At 37.0% G+C, this 23024-nt stretch overlaps 1 protein-coding gene and 2 long non-coding RNA genes across 4 annotated transcripts in view; 1 reads left to right on the forward strand and 2 right to left on the reverse strand.

Moving 5' to 3' along the window:
- LOC138351864 (uncharacterized) overlaps nt 1–6073 on the forward strand; it is a 22666-nt gene extending 16593 nt beyond the window's left edge. For both annotated transcript variants that reach the window (XM_069303871.1, XM_069303870.1), the window contains exon 7: nt 5343–6073. In XM_069303871.1, coding sequence (XP_069159972.1) covers nt 5343–5563 — 221 coding nt within the window. In that variant the 3' untranslated portion in view covers nt 5564–6073. The remainder of the gene's footprint in view (nt 1–5342) is intronic.
- Nucleotides 6074–15377: 9304 nt separating this feature from the next.
- Nucleotides 15378–16732, reverse strand: LOC138351865 (uncharacterized). Its single transcript, XR_011222637.1, has 3 exons — nt 16610–16732; nt 16232–16320; nt 15378–15520 (listed from the first exon to the last, which is right to left on the reverse strand). It is a non-coding gene; the product is annotated as an uncharacterized lncRNA (long non-coding RNA).
- A 1156-nt stretch (nt 16733–17888) lies between these two features.
- On the reverse strand, nt 17889–19217 carry LOC138351866 (uncharacterized). The gene is made up of 3 exons (XR_011222638.1): nt 19106–19217; nt 18598–18792; nt 17889–18068 (listed from the first exon to the last, which is right to left on the reverse strand). It is a non-coding gene; the product is annotated as an uncharacterized lncRNA (long non-coding RNA).
- Nucleotides 19218–23024: the final 3807 nt, after the last annotated feature.

Raw genomic sequence — 23024 nt, forward strand, 5'->3', positions numbered from 1 at the left:
TCTTTTTGTTATTTGGCAGTCTACCAGCTGTCAACTATTTGTTGTGATGTGTTTTGTTAATATATATTTTGTTTAGAATATACTGTATGGAAACCAGGGATACAAATATTGTATAGCTACAAATATAAAAAAAAAAAAATTAAATATAAAGTACTTGTTATATATTCTCAAATAATTATTATATAAGTGTGCAATGAATTGATGTGTGCTGTATTTGCAGAGCATCAAATCATGTAGATGGTAGGGCAAGTACCTTGAGGTGCTTCCGGGGCTTAGCGTCCCCGCGGCTCGGTCGTCGACCAGGCCTCCTGGTTGCTGGACTGATCATCCAGGCTGTTGGATGCGGCTGCTCGCAGCCTGATGTATGAGTCACAGCCTGGTTGATCAGATATCCTTTGGAGGTGCTTATCCAGTTCTCTTGAACACTCTGAGGGGTTTGCCAGTTATGCCCCTTATGTGTAGCGGAAGCGTGTTGAACAGTCTCAGGCCTCTGATGTTGATAGAGTTCTCTCTCAGAGTACCTGTTGCACTTCTGCTTTTCAGTGGGGGTATTCTGCACATCCTGCCATGTCTTCTGGTCTCATGTGATGTTATTTCTGTGTGCAGGTTTGGGACCAGCCCCTCTAATATTTTCCACGTGTAAATTATTATGTATCTCTCCCGCCTGCGCTCAAGGGAGTACAGATTTAGGCTCTTTAGTCGGTCCCAATAGTTTAGATGTGTTACTTTTTTTACTGAGTAATAATTTTTACTGATGGTTTACTGAGTGGATTCTAGCAGTAAAGATTCTCTGCACGCTCTTCAAGTCAGCAATTTCTCCATCTTTAAAAGGGGCCGTCATTGTGCAGAAGTACTCCACTCTAGAGAGCACAAGCATTTTGAAAAGTATCATCATCGGTATAGGATCTCTAGTGTGAAAAGTTCTTGTTATCCAACCTGTCATTTTTCTTGCAGTTGTGACGGCTACTTTATTGTGTTCTTTAAAGGTAAAGTCTTCAGACATGAGTACACCCAGATCCTTGGCATTGTCTTTTCGTTCTATGTTATGATTTGCCCGAGTTTTTTACGTGGTTGCCGTTTTTATATTTTCATTTTGTCCATAGCGCATGAGCTGGAACTAATCTTCATTAAACACCATATTATTTTCTGTAGCCCATAGAAAGACCTGATCTACATCTGATTGGAGGTTTGCTGTGTCCTCTATGTTGCCTACTCTCATGAAGATCCTAGTGTCATCTGCAAAGGATGATACAGTGCTATAGGTTGTGTTCTTGTCTATGTCCGATATGAGGATGAGAAAAAGTACTGGAGCAAACACAGTACCCTGGGGGACTGAGCTCTTCACGGTTGATGGGCTGGATTTTATTTTGTTGACTATTACACATTGTGTTCTGTTAGTCATGAAATTGTAGATCCATCTACCTATTTTTCCGGTAATTCCTTTTGAACGCATTTTATGTGCAATAACACCATGGTCATTTATCAAAAGCTTTTGCGAAATCTTTGTAAATTACATCAGCATTTTGTTTGTCTTCCATAGCATCTAATGCCATATCATAGTGGTCCAGCAACTGCGACAGGCAAGAGCGCCCTGTTCTGAAACCATGTTGTCCGGGGTTATGCAGATGCTGTGATTCCATGTATTTTGTGATCTTACTTCTTAGCACTCTCTCAAAAATTTTTATGATGTGCGATGTTAGTGCTATCGGTCTAATTTTTTGCCTCTGCCTTATTTCCTCCTTTATGAATTGGTGCTATCTCTGCTGTTTTTAGTATATCAGGGATAACGCCAGTATCTAGGCTTTGTCTCCACATAATGTGGAGGGCCTGTGATAGTGGTTTTTTACAGTTCTTGATGAATATGGAGTTCCAAGAATCCGGGCCTGGTGCAGAGTGCATAGGCATACTGTTTATGGCATCTTCAAAATCCAGTGGGGATAGGGTGACGTCTGATATATGATTTGATGTTGGTATCATATCCATGAAAAACTCATTTTGGTTAGAAATCTTTAGTGCGTTTTATGGCTCGCAGAAAACAGTCGTATTGCTTCCTCAGTAGCTCGCTCATTTCTTTGTTGTCATCGGTGAAAGTTCCATCTCCCTTTCGCAGGGGCCCGATACTAGATGTGGTTTTTGATCTTGATTTTGCATAGGAGAAAAAATATTTCGGATTCCTCTCTATTTCACTGATGGCCTTTTGCTCTCTTTGCCTCTCCTGGGTTTTGTATGATTCTTGTAGCTTGAGTTCAATTGTTTCTATTTCTCTACATAACCTTCTTCGCCGTTCTTGAGATAGGGTGCGACTCTCAAGTTGTTCCGCGATTCACTTTCTTTGCCTATATAGGGAACGACGTTCTCGTTCCAATCTGCATCTCTTCCTCTTTTTTCTTAGGGATATACGGTTTAAACATATTTTTAGTGCTACTGAGCTTATTTTTTCCAGGCACTGGTTCAGATATGCATTTTCTAGCTGTTCTTCCCAGTTTATTTCTGTGCAGTCCTTGTTTATTTGCTCCCAGTTTATCTGTTTATTATTGAAGTTGAACTTGCTGAAATCTCCTCCACCGGGAATCTGGACTGGTTTTGAAGGTCTATTCCCCATGGTTGTCATAACTTCAATTAAGTTGTGATCTGAGTAACAGGTATTTGTAATCATTATGTTTCTGATCAATTCATCATTATTAGTGAAAATGAGGTCCAGCGTGTTCTCCTTCCTAGTTGGTTCTACTATTTGCTTGTTTAAGGCAAACCTGTCGCACATCCGTAGCAGGTCATTTGCATGTGCCTGTTCATTTAGGCTACTTCCTGGTATTCTTTCTGATATTACTGTATTAGCCAGGTGCTTCCATTTCAGGTGCCGTAGGTTGAAGTCCCCAAGCAGGATGATGTTCGGAGCTGGATTTGTGAGGTTTTCCAAGCAGTGTTCTATTTTCATTAGTTGGTCTTTAAACTGCTGAGGGTTTGCCTCCGGTGACTTATATACAAGGACAATAAGTACATTTAGGATCTCTATTTTGATTATCAGCACTTCCACCATATCATTTGAAGTGTTTAGCAGCTCAGTACAGATGAGTGTGTCTTTGATGTAGAGGCTGACCCCACCCTGAAGCCGGTGTTTCCTATCACATATGAAAAGATTGTACTCTGAGATCCATATTTCACCGTCATGGTAGTCCTTTGTGTGGGTTTCTGTTAGGGCTGCAAACACTGCATTTGCCTCATGAAGGAGACCATCTATAAAGTGAACTTTGTTGGATTTGCGTGTTTTTATACCCTGGATGTTGGCAAATATAAATGATGTTATTGTGTTAGTGAAAGTGCTGGATGCCTTACTTCGTGATAATATCTGAGGCTCTGGTAAGGAGGCCACTGTGTTTGCGTCCTCTCTAGCATTTGACCGAGTTGGTGGTAGAGTCTGGTCGTTTTTAGCCATTCTTCTCCTCCTCTTGCTAAAAAATTATCCCGGTCGATGGAGTAGTGGGTGTTTTCATAGTGGCAGTGTTGCTACCACGTGTCGCACTCTTAATTTGTTTTGTTCACTTGTTAGATTGCATTACTTGCATTTTCCCACTAGTTATCTTACAGTAGAGGTAATTACCTAAGTGTAATTACCTAAGTGTAGTTACAAGAGGAGAGCTACGCTCGTGGTGTCCCGTCTTCCCAGCACTCTTTGTCATATAACACTTTGAAACTACTGACGGTCTTGGCCTCCACCACCTAACTTGTTCCAACCGTCTACCACCCTGTTTGCGAAAGTGAATTTTTCTTATATTTCTTCGGCATCTGTGTTTAGCTAGTTTATATCTATGACCTCTTGTTCTTAACGTTCCAGGTCTCAAGAAATCTTCCCTATCCATTTTATCAATTCCTGTTACTATTTTGTATGTTGTGATCATATCACCTCTTTTTTTTCTGTCTTCTAGTTTTGGCATATTTAATGCCTCTAACCTCTCCTCGTAGCTCTTGCCCTTCAGTTCTGGGAGCCACTTAGTAGCATGTCTTTGCACCTTTTCCAGTTTGTTGATGTGCTTCTTAAGATATGGGCACCACACAACTGCTGCATATTCTAGCTTTGGCCTAACAAAGGTCGTGAACAATTTCTTTAGTATATCGCCATCAATGTATTTAAAAGCAATTCTGAAGTTAGAAAGCGTGGCATAGGCTCCTTGCACAATATTCTTTATGTGGTCCTCAGGTGATAGTTTTCTATCTAGAACCACCCCTAGATCTCTTTCTTTATCAGAATTCTTTAAAGATTTCTCACATAATATATAGGTTGTGTGGGGTCTATGTTCTCCTATTCCACATTCCATAACATGGCATTTATTAACATTAAATTCCATTTGCTAAGTGGCGCTCCATGTACTTATTTTGTCCAGGTCTTCTTGAAGGGCATGACAATCATCTAAGTTTCTTATCCTTCCTATTATCTTAGCATCATCAGCAAACATGTTCATATAATTCTGTATACCAACTGGTAGATCATTTATGTAGACAATAAACATCACTGGTGCAAGAACTGAACCCTGTGGTACTCCACTTGTGACATTTCTCCAGTCCGATACATTGCCTCTGATCACAGCCCTCATTTTTCTATCAGTCAGAAAATTTTTCATCCATGTTAGAAGCGTACTTGTCACTCCTCCAATATTTTCCAGTTTCCAGAACAACCTCTTATGTGGAACTCTGTCTAGTGTCTGTGTCTAGTTTGGTGTCTAGAGGTGTCTAGTTTCTGTGTCTGGGCACTAGTTACCTGAGTACATTACACCTGCTTGATGGGGTTCTTGGAGTTCTTCTACTTCCCAAGCCCGGCCCAAGGCCAGGCTCAACTTGTGAGTGTTTTGTCCACCAGGCTGTTGCTTAGAGCGGCCCGCAGGGCCACATACCCACCACAGCTCGGCTGATCTGGAACTTCTCTTAGAAAACAGTCCAGTTTTCTCTTGAAGATGTCCACGGTTGTTCCGTCAATATTTCTTATAGTCGCTGGGAGGACGTTGAACAACCACGGACCTCTGATGTTTATACAGTGCTCTGATTGTGCCTATGGCACCTCTACACTATTTGGAAAAATACACACACACAGTGGGTACTGGGGTGGGCCTACCTCAAAATGGCCCCTTGGTAAAAGTAAACCAATTTTAACTCAAATAATCTATGCTAGGATTCTTGGAAACCATTGTGGCACCACAATTGCCCTTCTTGGTCTCTGTCTACCAATTGTTGTAATGCCTGGTGGCCTCTGTCTACAGACTACTATGGTTCCAAATTTCTGTGATTTTGGTGTTTTGTTTTTTGCAAGAAATATATATTTATTATATATGTTATGTTTTCCACATTTTCAGCACATCAGTGTCTACTTACTGCTGAAGCAAGTACCTTCATCAGGGTTCCCAAAGATCATATCTTAGAAGGGTCGAAGACGTCCATTATTTTGAAGCCATCAAATAAAAAAGAAGAAAGAAATAATTTGAAGATAGTCAAGAAGGAAGATGAATCTGTTGGAAAAGGGCAAGTCATGATGGTTCAGAAGAAAATAACGCACTATTTGTCTGATAGCAGATAATAAACTATTTTTTGATAATGTAATTGAGTCAGAGGTGACTCCCATCAATCTTACTTCCTTTACAGAAAAATAAATATAAACAAAATATTATTTATGTAAAATATGATTTATTTTTGTAATAAAATCAATAAACTTTATGTAATTAAGTTAGAGGTGACTCCCATCAATCTTACTTCCTTTACAGAACAATATAATTTCTAAGAAAAAATTCCTAAGTATTTTTGTAACATATATGATATATTTTTTTAATAAAATCAATAAACTTGTGTTTAAAGTCAGTAGTCCATATATTAATTTATCAATCCATCCTTGTGCAGTATGTGCAGTACCACAGCCTGGGTGTGGTACTGCACATACTGCACATGTGTGCTTCTCTCAGAAGTTCCTGTTGCACCTCTGCTTTTCAACGGGGGTATTCTGCACATCCTGTCATACCTTCTTGTTTCATGTGATGTTATTTACGTGTGCAGGTTATTTCTGTGTGATGGTTGTAATTTCAGATTTTTGTTGATTAATTTGGAATAGGGGTAATTAAGGGTGGTGGGTCCCCAAGCACAGTTTTATATATATATATATATATATATATATATATATATATATATATATATATATATATATATATACATATATATATATATATAAATATATATATATATATATATATATATATATATATATATATATATATATATATATATATATATATATATATATATATATATATATATATATATACTTTGGTAGCAGTCTTTCCTTTAGACATATATTAATAAATATGACCGGAAAAGTAAGATTAATAATTCTAACACGAATTTTCTCAATATTTCTTATGTTTCTTTTCACTGTTGATGGTAACTGAAAAATCAATTCTCCAAAATTCATTTTTATTTCTAGTCTGATGCGATACTTGAACGCGTTTTGTAATAACTTATTACATTTTCAAAGAATTTTAGTTTACACACACACAACTATAACCTGCAAACACTAAACAGAGTTCTCACTTATGCTATGATTTAAACAGCTTTCATTTTATACCCGCATATCACCTCACCCAAAATGACGAGGTCGTGCGATGACGATGACGACGAGGTCGTGGGAGGAGGAAAGGAAGGCTGGTAGAGCAATTTGGGAGGCTGTGCGGACACTAAGGCCGCTGAGTCTTACAGGAAGGGTTGCTTGCTCCCACTGAGAGTCGTCCAATGGCAGGTTAAGGACTTTCACCAGCATGGACCTCAGAAGGGTGTCATACACATTTAACTTAGGGCTGCTGTAGGATGGAGAACATCTCAAAGTAGGGCAACTTAGGGAGAGACAGGCATCTTGTGAGGAGAAAAAGAGCATCATGGGCATCAATCTTGTCAATCCTGTCCAGCATTCTCTTTAGATCAGTGATTTTTGCATCCAGGGCCTCCTTGATTTCTCGTGGGCCAATGGGGGCACCCAAGAGTGTGCAGTCCGGTGGCTCGACAACGAGAATTTCTGGAAGAACATTTTGTATTTGCCCAGTGATGTCTGGGTTGCGGGAGATTATTTCACATTTGGACGCATTGAGAATGAGGCCTAAGGCTGCTTCCTGCTCCTGGATTTTCCTTATATCCTCCAAAATGGTTTCCGGGGTTCCAGCGAGAGTGCCATCATCCAGGTACCAGATGTTTAGCTCGCTTGTCAGACTGTCAGTGACCTCTTTGATAGCTAGGCAGAAAAGGAGGGGGGCTAAGGGGTCACCTTGTTGGACACCTTCACAGGAGTTTATTTCATGCTCCTATCTATATACAGTATATATATATATATATATATATATATATATATATATATATATATATATATATATATATATATATTTATATATATTTATATATATATATTTATATATATATATATATTTATATATATTTATATATATATATTTATATATATTTATATATATATATTTATATATGTCGTACCTAGTAGCCAGAACGCACTTCTCAGCCTACCATGCAAGGCCCGAATTGCCTAATAAGCCAAGTTTTCATGAATTAATTGTTTTTCGACAACCTAACCTAACCTAACATTTTCGGCTACCTAACCTAACCTATAAAGATAGGATAGGTAGGGTTGGTTAGGTTCGGTCATATATCTGCGTTAATTTTAACTCCAATAAAAAAAATTTACCTCATACATAATGAAATGGGTAGCTTTATAATTTCATTAGAAAAAAATTAGAGAAAAGATATTAATTCAGGAAAATTTGGCTTATTAGGCAAATCGGGCCTTGCATAGTAGGCTGAGGAGTGCGTTCTGGCTACTAGGTACGACATATATATATATATTTATATATATATATTTATATATATATATATTTATATATATATATATATGTATAATATATATATTTATGTCGTACCTAGTAGCCAGAACGCACTTCTCAGTCTACTATGCAAGGCCCGATTTGCCTAATAAGCCAAGTTTTCATGAATTAATTGTTTTTCGACTACCTAACCTAAGCTAACCTAACTTTTTCGGCTACCTAACTTAACCTAACCTATAAAGATAGGTTAGGTAGGGTTGGTTAGGTTCGGTCATATATCTACGTTAATTTTAACTCCAATAAAAAAAAATTGACCTCATACATAATGAAATTTGTAGCTTTATCATTTCATAAGAAAAAAAATTGAGAAAATATATTAATTCAGGAAAACTTGGCTTATTAGGCAAATCGGGCCTTGCATAGTAGGCTGAGAAGTGCGTTCTGGTTATTAGGTACGACATTTATATATATATATATTTATATATATATATTTATATATATATATATATATATATATATATATATATATATATATATATATATATATATATAAATATATATATATATATATATATATATATATATAATTTTTTATTAAACCTAAAAGGGGTACCACCTCTTGTGCAAGTGTAGGGACACAGCCACGGAGAAGAAAATAAAGAGTACTCAGAGAAGACCTTGTGGATCCTCACTGAACACTTTCATCTTGTCTACCACCCTATTCTTTTAGTATGTGTGTAACTTTATTTTAATATTTCATTACACAAAAAGGGTTACAACATTGGTTACATGCTTTGTACAAGGCTACTCATCACAGGTTCTAGAGTTCCTCCAGCTCTTCAGATGGCAGGCTGGAGCCATGGATGCAGTGAGCATTTCCTCTCTGGATCGCTACACTAAGGCGCTGAAAGTGGAGCAATGGGTCAAAATTGTAGTGGTGATCAAGATCTCTAGATTAAGAGGCCAATACTGTCACCATGGTGACACTGTTGGGCAGCGCCACTCATCCTGTGACTGGACTCACCAATACTGTCCATCCCAATACTGTCACTATGAATATAGTGACAGTATTGGGCAGTGCCACTCATCATGTAAGTGGACACACCACCATAGGAGCTTGCCAATAGGAAGCAAACCCTTCATCGTTCATCCTGTCACTTGTACCCAGACACAGCTGGGACTTTTCTGACCAGGGGGAGAAAGATACTGGCAGTATGGGGCGTTAAAGTTTATCGAAGATTAAATTCTGCAGAACATGTAAATATATAAAGTTCAAATATAAAGTAAGTAATTATATAAAGTTTATATTAAACACGGTTTATATTATAGACTTATAACAAAGTTGATATTATTAAACTTAATATTGAACATGTAAATATATAAAGTTTCTAATATATAATTTAAGGAATATATAACGTTTATATTAAAATATATAAAGTAAATATATAAAGTAAGAATTAACAGTAACAATTCCAAGTCCGAGGACTAGATTTAACTTAAAAGGTACACCCGTAGTAAGTATGAGACCTTAGCCTATAGTGACATGGAAACTAATTCTGCAGAAACCTAAAGGTTAACTGGTACTAGAATTAAGGCCGAGTGCAAATGTGTAGTAATTATATAACACTAGGATATAACAGGCAGGACACAAAGAATAACTAATAAGTGAGAGACCACATAACACGTAATGTACCCGGCCAAGAGGCCGTAAAAGACCTAATGGATAAGGAGAAGGGGGTGTGACTACAAGTAGGGCTTACTAGCACCTAGACTGGGCAAAGTATTAGCTGCGGACAGCGGGACACTTGGGGACCGGCGCTGCACCACCCTTCCCACATGCAGTGGGGAGACAATCGGGACAACTGTGCAAAGCATGACGGGGGTACAAAAGCAGCCGCTTGCAAAGGGGGGGAGGGTGGGGTTTTGCGAGGGCAGGCGGAGTGAGGCAGAGCCCCATTGTGCGCCCGTATTTATACGGCCCCAAACTGCCCGCGCAACGCCGCGGGACGCGCTGCGCAATTGTTTCTTTCTCCCCCGCCAGAAAAATCCCCGCTTGCGATCAAGCAGTGACCATTTCTTAACTGTCTCAAGTGAACAGCTTTGCAAACAAAAAAATTAACATTCGTCAACTTTTAAAATTGTACGTTATCTTGCGGGTGCAAAATGGGAAAATATTTTAAGAACAGTATGTATATGTGACAACCACATTTGTCCTGATAATTTTTTTCAAGCTGGAGTTTAAAAGGTCTTGAGAATTTTAGCATTTACGATTTCTTTGGGTAGGCGGTTTCAATGGGGTTCTTAACCCTATGTATTCAAAAGCATCTGCTGTTACTCCTACATTGTGGCTTGTTGAGCTTGAAACCTTTGCTCTTTGTTCGTGTTACATCTGACCTTTTGAAGAAATTGAATGAATCAATATCCTCCAAATTGTTCAGTATTTTAAAGGTTTCGCTCTATTACTCTCTCATTTGCATATCTCTAAGCATATAGATTAGATTTAGATTTAGATTAGATTTTCAATTCAGGTAAAGGTACATACATTGCAGATGAGTTACAAAGGGAAAGACAAGGGCTAGCGTTCACTAGCTCTATTGGAATAGAAACATCTGCAAGACAAGTGTTGGCAAAAATTCAGATAGCTAAGGGGACAGAGCCCGGCCTGCGGCTCACAAAGACCCCCAGGGTAAGGCTGAAGAACTTATACACAAGTTGAGTGATGCAGCATCATCCTCCTCCCTCCCTGCATAAGTAAGCAGGGAACAGCTCCTCCGACAAAATGACAGAAGGATTGGGATAACAAGAGCACAATCTAGTGATGACGAGTATGAGGAACCAATCACAGCCCAGGAAGTAAAGGGGGCTATGAAAAGGATAAAATTACAGCACCTGGTGAGGATGGCATCACCTACGACATACTCAATGCACTGGTGAAGTGTCTGGGAACTCAATACTCCACCTGTTTAACAAGTCATTCCTAAGTGGAGTGTTGCCCACACAATGGAAACATGCAATATTTGTTCCCATACAGAAACCCATTGACCCTGGCAATTACAGACCTATCAGTCTCATGTCATGCACTTGCAACATGTTCGAAAGGATCATCCGAAACCGACTATTGCACAAAATACGTAGGTTAGGGGATGTGGGTCAATGGATTTGTAAAAGGACGGAGCACAGCAAATTGTATAGTTAATTATCTGCCTAATGACACAGCTAAGTACTCCCAATAAACTCTCTCCTTGGGGCAAATATTTTAAATTTAAAATACAATACCTAAAGCCACTAATACGCATAGCGTTTCGGCCAAATATATACGAAGTAAAACCCAAACAAAAACCCATTACAGCAGAGTAGGACCCATAAAAGATGAGACTAACAATGTTAAGTTGCACGATAAAAGGGCAGCAAACACACTGAATCACTGAACACTTTACATCAGTGTTCACACAAGAAAGCTTGAATGACATCCCATCACCCACACAGATGTTTGTCGGAGGTAAAGAGAATGAATTAAGGGAAATACCAATTACACGCTACACAATCAGGAAGAGCATTGACAAACTAAAAGACTCAAAAGCCCAAAGTGTGAATGTATTTCAGTCCCAAGTCGTAAAGGAACTGAACTGGCAAATTCACTATGTTTGTCAGTGAAACTCCTTTTCAGAAAATCCCTGGACCATGGAATAGTTGAAGGTGTTTATAAATCTTGTTTATCTGTATCTTTTGCTACCCAGTCTCCCAATCTTTATGTACTCATTCTGAACATCTTTACCATTGTGATCATTGCTGTCTTATATGTGCTGTCAATCTGCTGTATGGTGTCTATTAATCTTGTTTAAATTACTAATCAAGCTGTCAATGTAATCAATCAGAGCTTTAATATAACAATGTGCTTTAATATACTTACTTATCTCTCTCATCTCATTTTTCTCTTGTATTGTATCTTTATCATTTATCAATTCTGATTGAAATTACCTACTTAAAATTATCTGCTAGATTAAGGACCTGCCTGAAACGCTGCGCGTACTAGTGGCTTTACAAGAATGTAAATACTGTACTATCCAATGTATTCTCACAAACCCAATGTACCTTCTTGTATATATATATAAATAAATAAATAAATAAATAAATAAGGTGATAATGAGACCTTACTAAGTGATCTAAATGAACTTCATAAATGGTCAGATGACTGACAAATGCATTTTAATGTCGATAAATGCTAGCCCTTACATGTGGGCCACAACAATCCACTTCAGAACTACCAAATTGACAGCACTACCTCACAACAGATAGATGAAGGAAAGGGCGTTTGAGTCAGAATGCATCATTTCGCCTTCTCGCCATGCCCTGTGGCTGGGGGGATTGGTGCCCTGAAGCTACATAAACACCCTATACCCCCCCCCCCGAAGTGGCAAGGGGAGTTAGGGGACAATAATATTGCTCAACAAATGGAAGAGGTAATTAAAAAAAATCATACCAGAGCTTCATCTCTCGTATCAGGAATGGATGAGGGCCACTAGGGTAACAACACTGCAGACCAGGCATGACAGGGCGGATCTCATAGAAACCCATATAATACTAAATTTGTTGGATGTCAATCCGGACAGTTTTTTCAAAAGGTTAGACGTAACACGAACGAGGAGCAACGGGTTCAAGCTCAAGAAACCACAATGTAGGACAGAAAACCAAAGATGCTTTCACCCATAGGGTTGTAAACCCGTGGAATCGCCTACCCGCACATTGCATAACTCTGCTTGGTATTAAAATGCTGTAGCGAGTAATCCTTATACTCGCTCCATTATCTCATTATCTTAATAGCATAACTAATTAGCACTAATTACAGAAGCTACAATCCTTTCCCCAATTACAGGTAATACTCTTCTCAGCTTGTTGGAGGGAGCTGAGGTGTAATCACCATATAAGCAAGCGATATGAGGAATGGAGGACAGTACAATTTCCCCATTCAACAATGTAGCACTCGGCGTGTACAGTTCTAATCGACCAAAGACGCTACAGCTTCGACACAGAGCAGACTACGACCGCATCGAGCCGCCACGCTCTCGCTCCCCGAGTTCAGACACTCACAATTTGCCATTAGCCATTATCTTAATTATTGTACATGTGCTTGGGGTTCTACTACCCAAAATCATGCATGTCCCCTAATTATGCCATACAAATCTGCTATTAGAACTTTTACCTGAATAAACATTTAATATTCTTTATGTAAAGTAGTACTGTTAATTTAGTACTTGTGACGTGGATTGTTATGGCCCATATACAAGATCTTGCATTTAATTATAATTTACATTATAATTTGATGATGTGGTTTGTAATATTTTCATCTATGTTATTGGTATATATGACAAAACCTCATGTAAATCAGGTAGGTAGGTAGGTGTGTGGCAGTCCGTCTAATTACCCAAAGCTTCTTAGTACAGTATATGTAAGTAATGAAACACTACGATATATTTACTCACTATATTGTTGGTGCTGAATGTAGAACATCATGAAAAAAAACTTATTTTTACTCTAAACTAACATAATTTTATAGCAAAATTGGAAGCATCTAATTACCCAAAGCCACAACATTCTCTCTTTAGCGCATTTATTATGCACCCTATACCCATCTTGTGAACCGAAGTGGAAAGAGATAAAGAGGCTTATTTATTGTCATGTTCCTGCATGCCAATGTGAGAAGGAATCCACAACATTTTTATATTTACCCTCTTGCTAAGTATTCTTATATATCTATGTCTAGCTTCCAAGACAAGCACGTTATTACATGATTGCAAACTGTTTATTGCTCGTAGTGAAGAAAGGGAGTCAGAAATAATTAAGCTGTCTACTTCAGTGTTGTCAATAATTTCGAGTGCTACCAGGCTTAGAATGTAGACTTCCTGTGTTGAACTGCGAGTTAAGTTTCATATAATTTCTTTATAAAATATGATTATTTCAGAGTAAAAATGTGTATTTCCATGTTATACATTCAGTACCAACATTATAGTGAGTAAATATATCATATTTCTTCATTACTTACGTAATGCTAGGAAGCATCATCTCAAATGAAGTAGTTTCCTGAACCTACTGGGCCGTCATATCTGCACTTGAAACTTTGTACGGAGTCTGCCTCCACAACATCACTTCCTGATGCATTCCATTTGTCAACTACTGATACTAAAAAAGTTTTCTGTATCTCATTTGGGCACTCATTTTTCATGTTTACCTTTTTTTTTTGTGTGTGTGTTTTTTGAAGGAAAGCAAAGAAATTGCACATAACTACAACTACAATTTATTTAATAAGCATTTCTAAACTAAACAAAACTTTGAGGGTAATTAATAAAAATAAAAACTAATTTGAAAACAAATCTTTCTTGAGCAACATAGGGATGCAAAATTAACATGACGATGATTTGGGCAAAGAACATTTGCCCAACCCAGGGGTAGAGAATACTTGTTATTTTCTCTTTGCTTTGCTACTTAAAGCTACTCAAATCAAAGGGAAGTGTTTCTTCCATTTCTTCGTTGTCAGTCTGTGACTCAATACTGACTACACTGTTGTCACTGTCGGTCTCGGAATCCTCGGAATCTTGACTGTCTGTTTGAAATTTGTTGTACTCTACTTCCCTGTCTTCAGAAAACAGGTTAGTTGCCTCAAATAGTTTAATTTGATACAATTTTTTCATATTTAGCAAGAGGGCCGTAAGTCCACTGGTTACATGCTGGAATGATGACTTCTTTATTGAGTATTTACCCTGTTCCTGTAAAACAAACACACATCATTATTTCAGGCATTTTTTAAATTAAATGTTTGTTTTCCTAACAAGTGTTTCATTTAAACTTTAACCAGTAAAAGTGATAATGATAATATTACAATTTGTGTCTACAACATGCTTTTACTAATTTTACTTAGCTTAGACACAAACAACAATGATTAAGCTACCTGTTAAAATAATTACCAAGTAGCTATAATGCAATAACATTTATTTCAGTGGAGTAATTAAGTTAATATTGATACCTGATACTAACTTCAATTATCCAACAGGGTGGAGCACTTTTGTTTTGTACATCATCTAGTCTTTGTGTTATCTCAAGCTTTTTTCTGTAGAAATCCAAGTAACTTTTCATTTCCAGTTGAATGACATTTTGTTCTTCCATAGTCCTGTTGTACATATGCAGCTTTTCTGCAGCATTTCTCTTTTCTTGAAGAGTAACTTAAAATATTCAAAAATAAAATATAAAGTAAATTATTTAATAAGGAACATGAACAAATCTGTCATTGTAGGATGCATGTATTATGCAACAACAATGCAATCATATGTAATCATTTTTAAGGTATCTTGTTAATATTATTATCTTAAAAATATAAATTAGGCATGGACTTCCATTTGTCCATTACCATAATGAGTAAGTTTGAATTAACATGTTAGTAGCTAACAGTATTTATCCTCATTGATAAGGCCAATATGCACAGAAAAATAACCAAATATACTTACCATTATCAGTTGGTTGAGGAGTGTCATTATACCAAGGAAAGTTGCCCTCTTCATCAATGTCCACACTAAGTTTTTCTGTATTGTCTTCATTGTAGACCGCTATCAGTTCTCTCAACTTTTTCTTGTCTGCTTCAATCTTTGCACGGTATCGTGATCTCATTTTGCTTGAAACTGAAAGAAACACTTTGTTACTAGTAAATAAGATTATAGTTGATACATTTGTTTTGTATATACTTAGTAGTGAATACCTACACAAAAGTAGCAGAACACACTACATAAATATTTGCCAAGCACTTTTTTTTTAACAAGCTTAGGTATACACAGCAATGTGCTGCTATCCTATTATGTATGAAAGACCACAGTGTAGATCAAAAACCTCACAGGACAGCCAGTCATACATGGAATCTGGAGAGAATATGAAATGTAAGGCTGATCTATTTGCCTCCACTAACAAAATCGGGGTACAGCACAAGAATATCTTCCAATATTCCTGAGTGTATGAAGTAATAACAAAACTCAAAGTACATCATACCATTTGTTCTGAAGTCATTGATAACAGGGCAATCACATATATAGTGATAGACAGTATGTCCTAGCTTTTGTTCACATAGTTTACAACTGGAATGATTTCCATTGGCAGATTCATTACCTGCAGGCACCTGCCATAGATATTGATATCTCAACTTAATTTTGACAATTACCTATAATTACATAGGACAACACCTAAGTGAGATGGTATCCATACAAATCTACCTTAGAAATAAATGACATTAGATGTGTTTAGATAAAAAAAAGTCATTGTTTTCTTGAAGTATTTTACAAACACTAAAAGATTTCTGTTTGTTTTATCAGTCCCTAACTTATACATAAGCTTTAACATACCTGCTACACTGGATATGTGGGATTTCTTGGTTCTAATTGAGTCACATACTAACTCTATTCCCTTTTGAACATCATTTTGAGAAACTGATCTGTTGAGAATAGAGGATACTGTTTACTATAATGTTTACTAAATTCAAACATGTAAAGACCCTGATTAATTAAAAAAAAATTAACTTAAATTTTTAGGCAATGGTCACAATGGCATTTTATGATGGCTGACAATTACTGTACAAGAACTAAACAATTAAAATAATAAAGAAATGTTTTGGCAATTTTATGATTTATGGTACTGCATTGATTTTACAGTACAATAACCTTGTTAAAATATATAAGAGTATTTCAAAACAGTGTTTCTTTCTATATATTTTACAAGCAAACCTTTTATTTAAACTCTGGGCTAAGTTGGTTAACTCTGCAATCCAGATGAGAAGTTGTTTTTCATCAAGAGATAAGTCAGCTAACTCCTTTCTTATTAACTCTGCAGCTTCTTTTGCCTATCAACAGGAGGAAAAACTGCCCTGTTAGTATAATAAATGTTGCAATTTTTATTTAATATTTGATATTACAAAAAAAACAAACAATCCTTACGAGCCTAACTGCTGATGAAGGCTGTTTAATGGCAGTAAATGTTATTTTTATTTTTATTTTTGAATGTTTTTTTTTCCTGTGCACTTATATTAGTGATTCATGATCATTGTTGCATATATTCAATGAATAAAGCAAATTACTTGCCTTACAAAATCTTGAAGCTAGAACATGAGCTAAAGAGTCATGTTTACTTTGGTTCCAAAAAAATGAAGATTCACTAAGTTCTTCTTCACGCTCTGAAAAAAGGGACAAAAAATTACTCCCTTCAATGAATATGTAAAATGAAAATAATTCACTTTTATGCAGGCGATGAGTCACAATAACATGGCTAAAGTATGTAGACCAGACCACTCACTAGAAGGTGAAGGGACGACGACGTTTCGGTCCATCCTGGACCATTCTCAAGTCAATTGTGATGAGGAAGTAGAGACAGGCAATAAATAGGCTAGAGAGAGCTGAGGAGCAAAGTAAGGTGTATTTTAGGGGATAGTAATAATAATAAGAGCTGCAGAGGGCCTATTGGCCCATACGAGGCAGCTCCTATTATAACCACCAAATGAGAAGGAGATAGGAATAAGAAGACGATAGCAAGGGAGCACAAGTAACAGTGCAAGTTTGAAGAACTACGTAGGAAACTATAAGGATGAAATTAATGCTTTTTAGTTTTACTTTTGAATAATGTTTTGAACAGCTGGACAGCTTTTAATTCAATAAAGAGTTTACCAATTAGGAGCAATAACCAATTACTTTATTTGCATAGAGAGTTTGCACAGATTTAGTTTGACTCGGGGGATATCTGAGAGATATTGATTTCTGGTGTGGTGATTATGGGATCCTTTACATCTATCAAGGAAGAGTTTCAGATCAGGATGTGCATTTAGGAACAAGGTTTTGTACATGTAAGTGGCACAAGAGAATGTGTGGAGTGGGTTCATATTTTTATGTATTATTATATATACAGTTTAATGTATACAGGTACTTACATTACATATATAAAATTAATAAATACTTATTCTTCCATTATGAGAGCCAAGCACTTGGAGCGCTATTAACAAGGATTTCATTGATAAACCTGGACTGTTCCTTTGAAGGAAATGCCAGTTGTTCAGGAGTTTGGTGCTGAAGAATGTGTTACTTTTCCTGGCTGATGAGCAGAAGTATCCACCATCATACAACATCTTAGCATCTGCAGGAAGGCTGTATCCACACTCTTGACACTCAAATATGGGCAGATAAAGGTCATACCTGCCTAGAAAGCTTAGTTTTAGTATTTATTCCTAAAATAAAGCAGCTTATTTTGAATCTTTTGTAAAACTCATCTCCATCACTGAATGGATATGTTTGTGTCTCAAAGATTGAAGTCCACATGCTTGGGTATGGGTATCCTCACTAGAACTTCAGTGATGCTACTATATTCAGTGATGCAAATACTCATAGACTTATGTGTTCAAACTTAATATTAAATAAAATATACCTGAGAGCATTATGAAAGTACACATGATGTCAGAACTCTTTATGTTAAGGTTACAGTCTTTACAGTTACCGGAAATTTTTGGCACAGGAACTGGCACAACAGGTTCTGAATAAGAAAATAATAATAAACTTAGCAAAGATTGCATATTTAAATAATATTCAGTAAGTCAAATGCCATAAAAATTGAATTGCTTATTGAGTAAAAAATTTATTTATTTTTGTCTTTCAATATTTTGGTACTTATATTGTAAAGGCTTGGTAAAAAGAAAAGTTTTCATATGTAAAGAATTTTTTGGTTTACATACGCCAGTCAGTAAATGTCCCATTAAGGTCAACAGTCACAGTTGGTGGCAATGCTTCATAATATCCACTGGCCCAGGAAAACCTATCATGGAATGGGTTTAAAAAATGTTTTTTCATATCACAGTGGTAGCAGAATAGGCGATGACAATCTTCACATTTGATGCTGGCTTCAATCATACATTTGAAGCATTTTGTGTCTGTCAAATGAAAATATTTGAAAACATATGTTCAAAAATATCACATCTTTGTCAAAAAATACTTCTGTACAGTTTCAGATCATGCAGAATTAGGAAAAAAATATGGTCTATAAGTATACATAAACATTTTTCATTAGTGATAAAATGCTTCAGGTATATTTAAAACGAAGCATCCACTCTCTATTCAAAAAATATAACTAAAAAAAATGCAAATATAATAAGTTGTAATGTAAACTGATATGCTGATGTAAATAGACAATATGCTTATAAGTATTGTGTATGTACCTTCACCTGGAACAGCGTGCCTACACACCTCCCACTCAAATAGAACTGACCGACTTTCTTCCCAAGAAATTTCAGCCTTCATTCTTCTTTGCTGCCATTGAGAAATCTTCACTTGCGATTCTTGGATTTTTTTTATTTCTACAGCAAGTTCGGCAGCGGCTGAAATTATTATACTTTAATTCTAATCTTACACTGATTTTTAGACTATCTTCTTTAGCTATTTTAAATTTCACTCAAACTATAAGTCAATATTTGGACCAAAAAATATTTATATATATAAATTTAAATAATTATATATATATATATATATATATATATATATATATATATATATATATATATATATATATATATATATATATATATATATATATATATATATATATATATATATATATATATACAGTATTTATAATTTATAATAATATTTTTACAAATGTGTTTATAATATTACCCCTTTATCCATTTATCTACAACCATATTTATTCATCTATCTATACACCCTTGACAGGACATTTGCATCAGGAATGACTATGAAAATGGCCTAAGGGTCTTTATAAGGCATTTAACTTAAGACTACTATGATCCACCCTACATACATCAAGGACCCAAGTCCTTTCCCCTGCAATTTCAGAGGATAGCCATATATGATATTATATATATATATATATATATATATATATATATATATATATATATATATATATATATATATATATATATATATATATATATATATATATTAGTATATTTTGGTAGCAGTCTTTCCTGTAGACATATATTATTAAATATGACCGAAAAAGTAAGATTAATAATTCTAACACGAATTTTCTCAATCTTTCGTACATTACGCTTCACTGTTGGAGGTAAATCAAAAATCACTTCTCCAAAATTCATTTTTATTTCTAGTCTGACGCGACACGGGCGCGTTTCGTAAAACTTATTACATTTTCAAAGACTTCACAAATACACAACTGATTAGAACTTGCGTTTCTCTGATTTTATATCTACATTTGAGTGAGGTGGGAAGGGTGATGTGGCATTAACACAAGACAGAACAATAGGGGATATTAATAGGGTATTAAAAGTATCAACACAAGACAGAACAGAAACAATGGGTATTGAATAGAAGTGTTTGTAGAAAGCCTATTGGTCCATATTTCTTGATGCTTCTATATTGGAGCGGAGTCTTGAGGTGGGTAGAATATAGTTGTGCAATAATTGGCTGTTGATTGCTGGTGTTGACTTCTTGATGTGTAGTGCCTCGCAAACGTCAAGCCGCCTGCTATCGCTGTATCTATCGATGATTTCTGTGTTGTTTACTAGGATTTCTCTGGCGATGGTTTGGTTATGGGAAGAGATTATATGTTCCTTAATGGAGCCCTGTTGCTTATGCATCGTTAAACAAGTCCCTTACAGTCCCCAAGTGGGTCAAATGCCCACTTGGGGACTGTAAGCTCCAAAAAAAACCAGTATATAGGCAAGACAACAACATCTCTTTCTAGGCGTTTAACGATGCATAAGCAACAGGGCTCCATTGCTGTTGATTGCTGGTGTTGACTTCTTGATGTGTAGTGCCTCGCAAACGTCAAGCCGCCTGCTATCGCTGTATCTATCGATGATTTCTGTGTTGTTTACTAGGATTTCTCTGGCGATGGTTTGGTTATGGGAAGAGATTATATGTTCCTTAATGGAGCCCTGTTGCTTATGCATCGTTAAACAAGTCCCTTACAGTCCCCAAGTGGGTCAAATGCCCACTTGGGGACTGTAAGCTCCAAAAAAAACAGTATATAGGCAAGACAACAACATCTCTTTCTAGGCGTTAAACGATGCATAAGCAACAGGGCTCCATTAAGGAACATATAATCTCTTCCCACAACCAAACCATCGCCAGAGAAATCCTAGTAAACAACACAGAAATCATCGATAGATACAGCGATAGCAGGCGGCTTGACGTTTGCGAGGCACTACACATCAAGAAGTCAACACCAGCAATCAACAGTCAATTATTGCACAACTATATTCTACCCACCTCAAGACTCCGCTCCAATATAGAAGCATCAAGAAATATGGACCAATAGGCTTTCTACAAACACTTCTATTCAATACCCATTGTTTCTGTTCTGTCTTGTGTTGATACTTTTAATACCCTATTAATATCCCCTATTGTTCTGTCTTGTGTTAATGCCACATCACCCTTCCCACCTCACTCAAATGTAGATATAAAATCAGAGAAACGCAAGTTCTAATCAGTTGTGTATTTGTGAAGTCTTTGAAAATGTAATAAGTTTTACGAAACGCGCCCGTGTCGCGTCAGACTAGAAATAAAAATGAATTTTGGAGAAGTGATTTTTGATTTACCTCCAACAGTGAAGCGTAATGTACGAAAGATTGAGAAAATTCGTGTTAGAATTATTAATCTTACTTTTTCGGTCATATTTAATAATATATGTCTACAGGAAAGACTGCTACCAAAATATACTAATGTTAAAGTGCACGACCCAGCAGCAAGGAATCAAGCCTTCACGATAAAATATCGCCAGGATCTGATTCGTGATCAGATATACAAGGCAGAGAATGAAATCAAAGACAACAAAACGCAACTACTTCATGCTACAAACGAGTGGAGAAATAGCAACATCGACCATAGTATCCGTACCCGCATTGAACAACACCTCGACATCCTCACAGACCAACATCACCTCAGCACTGAAACAAGGATTATCAAGAAACTAACAACATTATATGGAGGACCTATGGCAATTCCACGACCAAGAGATGGCTTCCTGAACCTTGCAGGAATTAACCTCACTGAGGACCAAGTCACTCTCCTAAATCTGGGCATAAACTGTCATGTTATGTCCAGACCGAGTGAAATGGCCCGGAAAGTAGAGTTGGAAATTCTGTTGGACGACATATTCGACCTCGAGACACAAAAGAAGGTCACTACCAAAGATACCTTACAAGCAGAACTTATTGCAGAAGGAGGAAAGAATCGAGGCAACTACAGAAGCACCATACTGTCCCCCGAGCTTAAAGCGGCAGCTAAAAGCCTTCGTGAGAACAAGGAGATAGTTGTCAGGAGAGGTGACAAGTCGCCAATATATGTCATTCTTAAAAAAGACGAATATCTGGCGAAAATGAACATCATACTCTCTGACCAAACTAAGTTCCAAAGGGTAACGAAGGACACTACAGCCGAATTAAAAGCAAAGGTCAACAAACTGATCGAAACTGTGAACGCCAAGAAATCCGGACTCCACCTGCCAAAGATCATTGGGGAATATAAACCTGGATATGCGTATGGAAATGTCAAGACGCACAAGCCTGGAAACCCACTTCGGCCAATCATTAGCCAGATACCCACACCCACGTACAGACTGGCGAAGCGACTCAACGGCCTGCTGACTCCTTATGTTCCTTGCGCCTTCAGCCTGAAGTCTCCAAAGGAATTTGTGGACTTACTGCGGGGCGCACGGGCCACAGGGATAAGAGCCTCGTTGGACGTAGAATCGCTGTTTACCAACGTACCTGTGGACGAGACAATCGGAATGATAGCCGACAGAGTGTATCGTGATCCAGCCTGTACTCCTCTTGACATGCCAGAAAGTATTCTGAGGAAACTACTCCAAGCTTGTACTAAAGAGGCACCCTTCTTGAGCCCGGATGGGCACATGTATAAGCAAGTAGATGGGGTCGCCATGGGTTCTCCCCTAGGTGTCCTGTTTGCAAACTTCTACATGGGTACCATCGAGCAAAAAGTCTTAGTCGACATGAACTTGAAACCGGCCATATACTGCAGGTATGTTGACGACATTTTTACACAGGTACCTGATGTCAGACATCTGCAGGAGCTGAAGGAGGCATTTGAGCAGAGTTCCGTGCTGCGTTTCACTTACGAGACGGAAAAGGATGGGAAGCTGCCTTTTCTAGATGTAACAGTCATG

The sequence above is a fragment of the Procambarus clarkii genome, chromosome 51 (genome assembly GCF_040958095.1).
Source record: "Procambarus clarkii isolate CNS0578487 chromosome 51, FALCON_Pclarkii_2.0, whole genome shotgun sequence".
Taxonomy (NCBI): domain Eukaryota; kingdom Metazoa; phylum Arthropoda; class Malacostraca; order Decapoda; family Cambaridae; genus Procambarus; species Procambarus clarkii.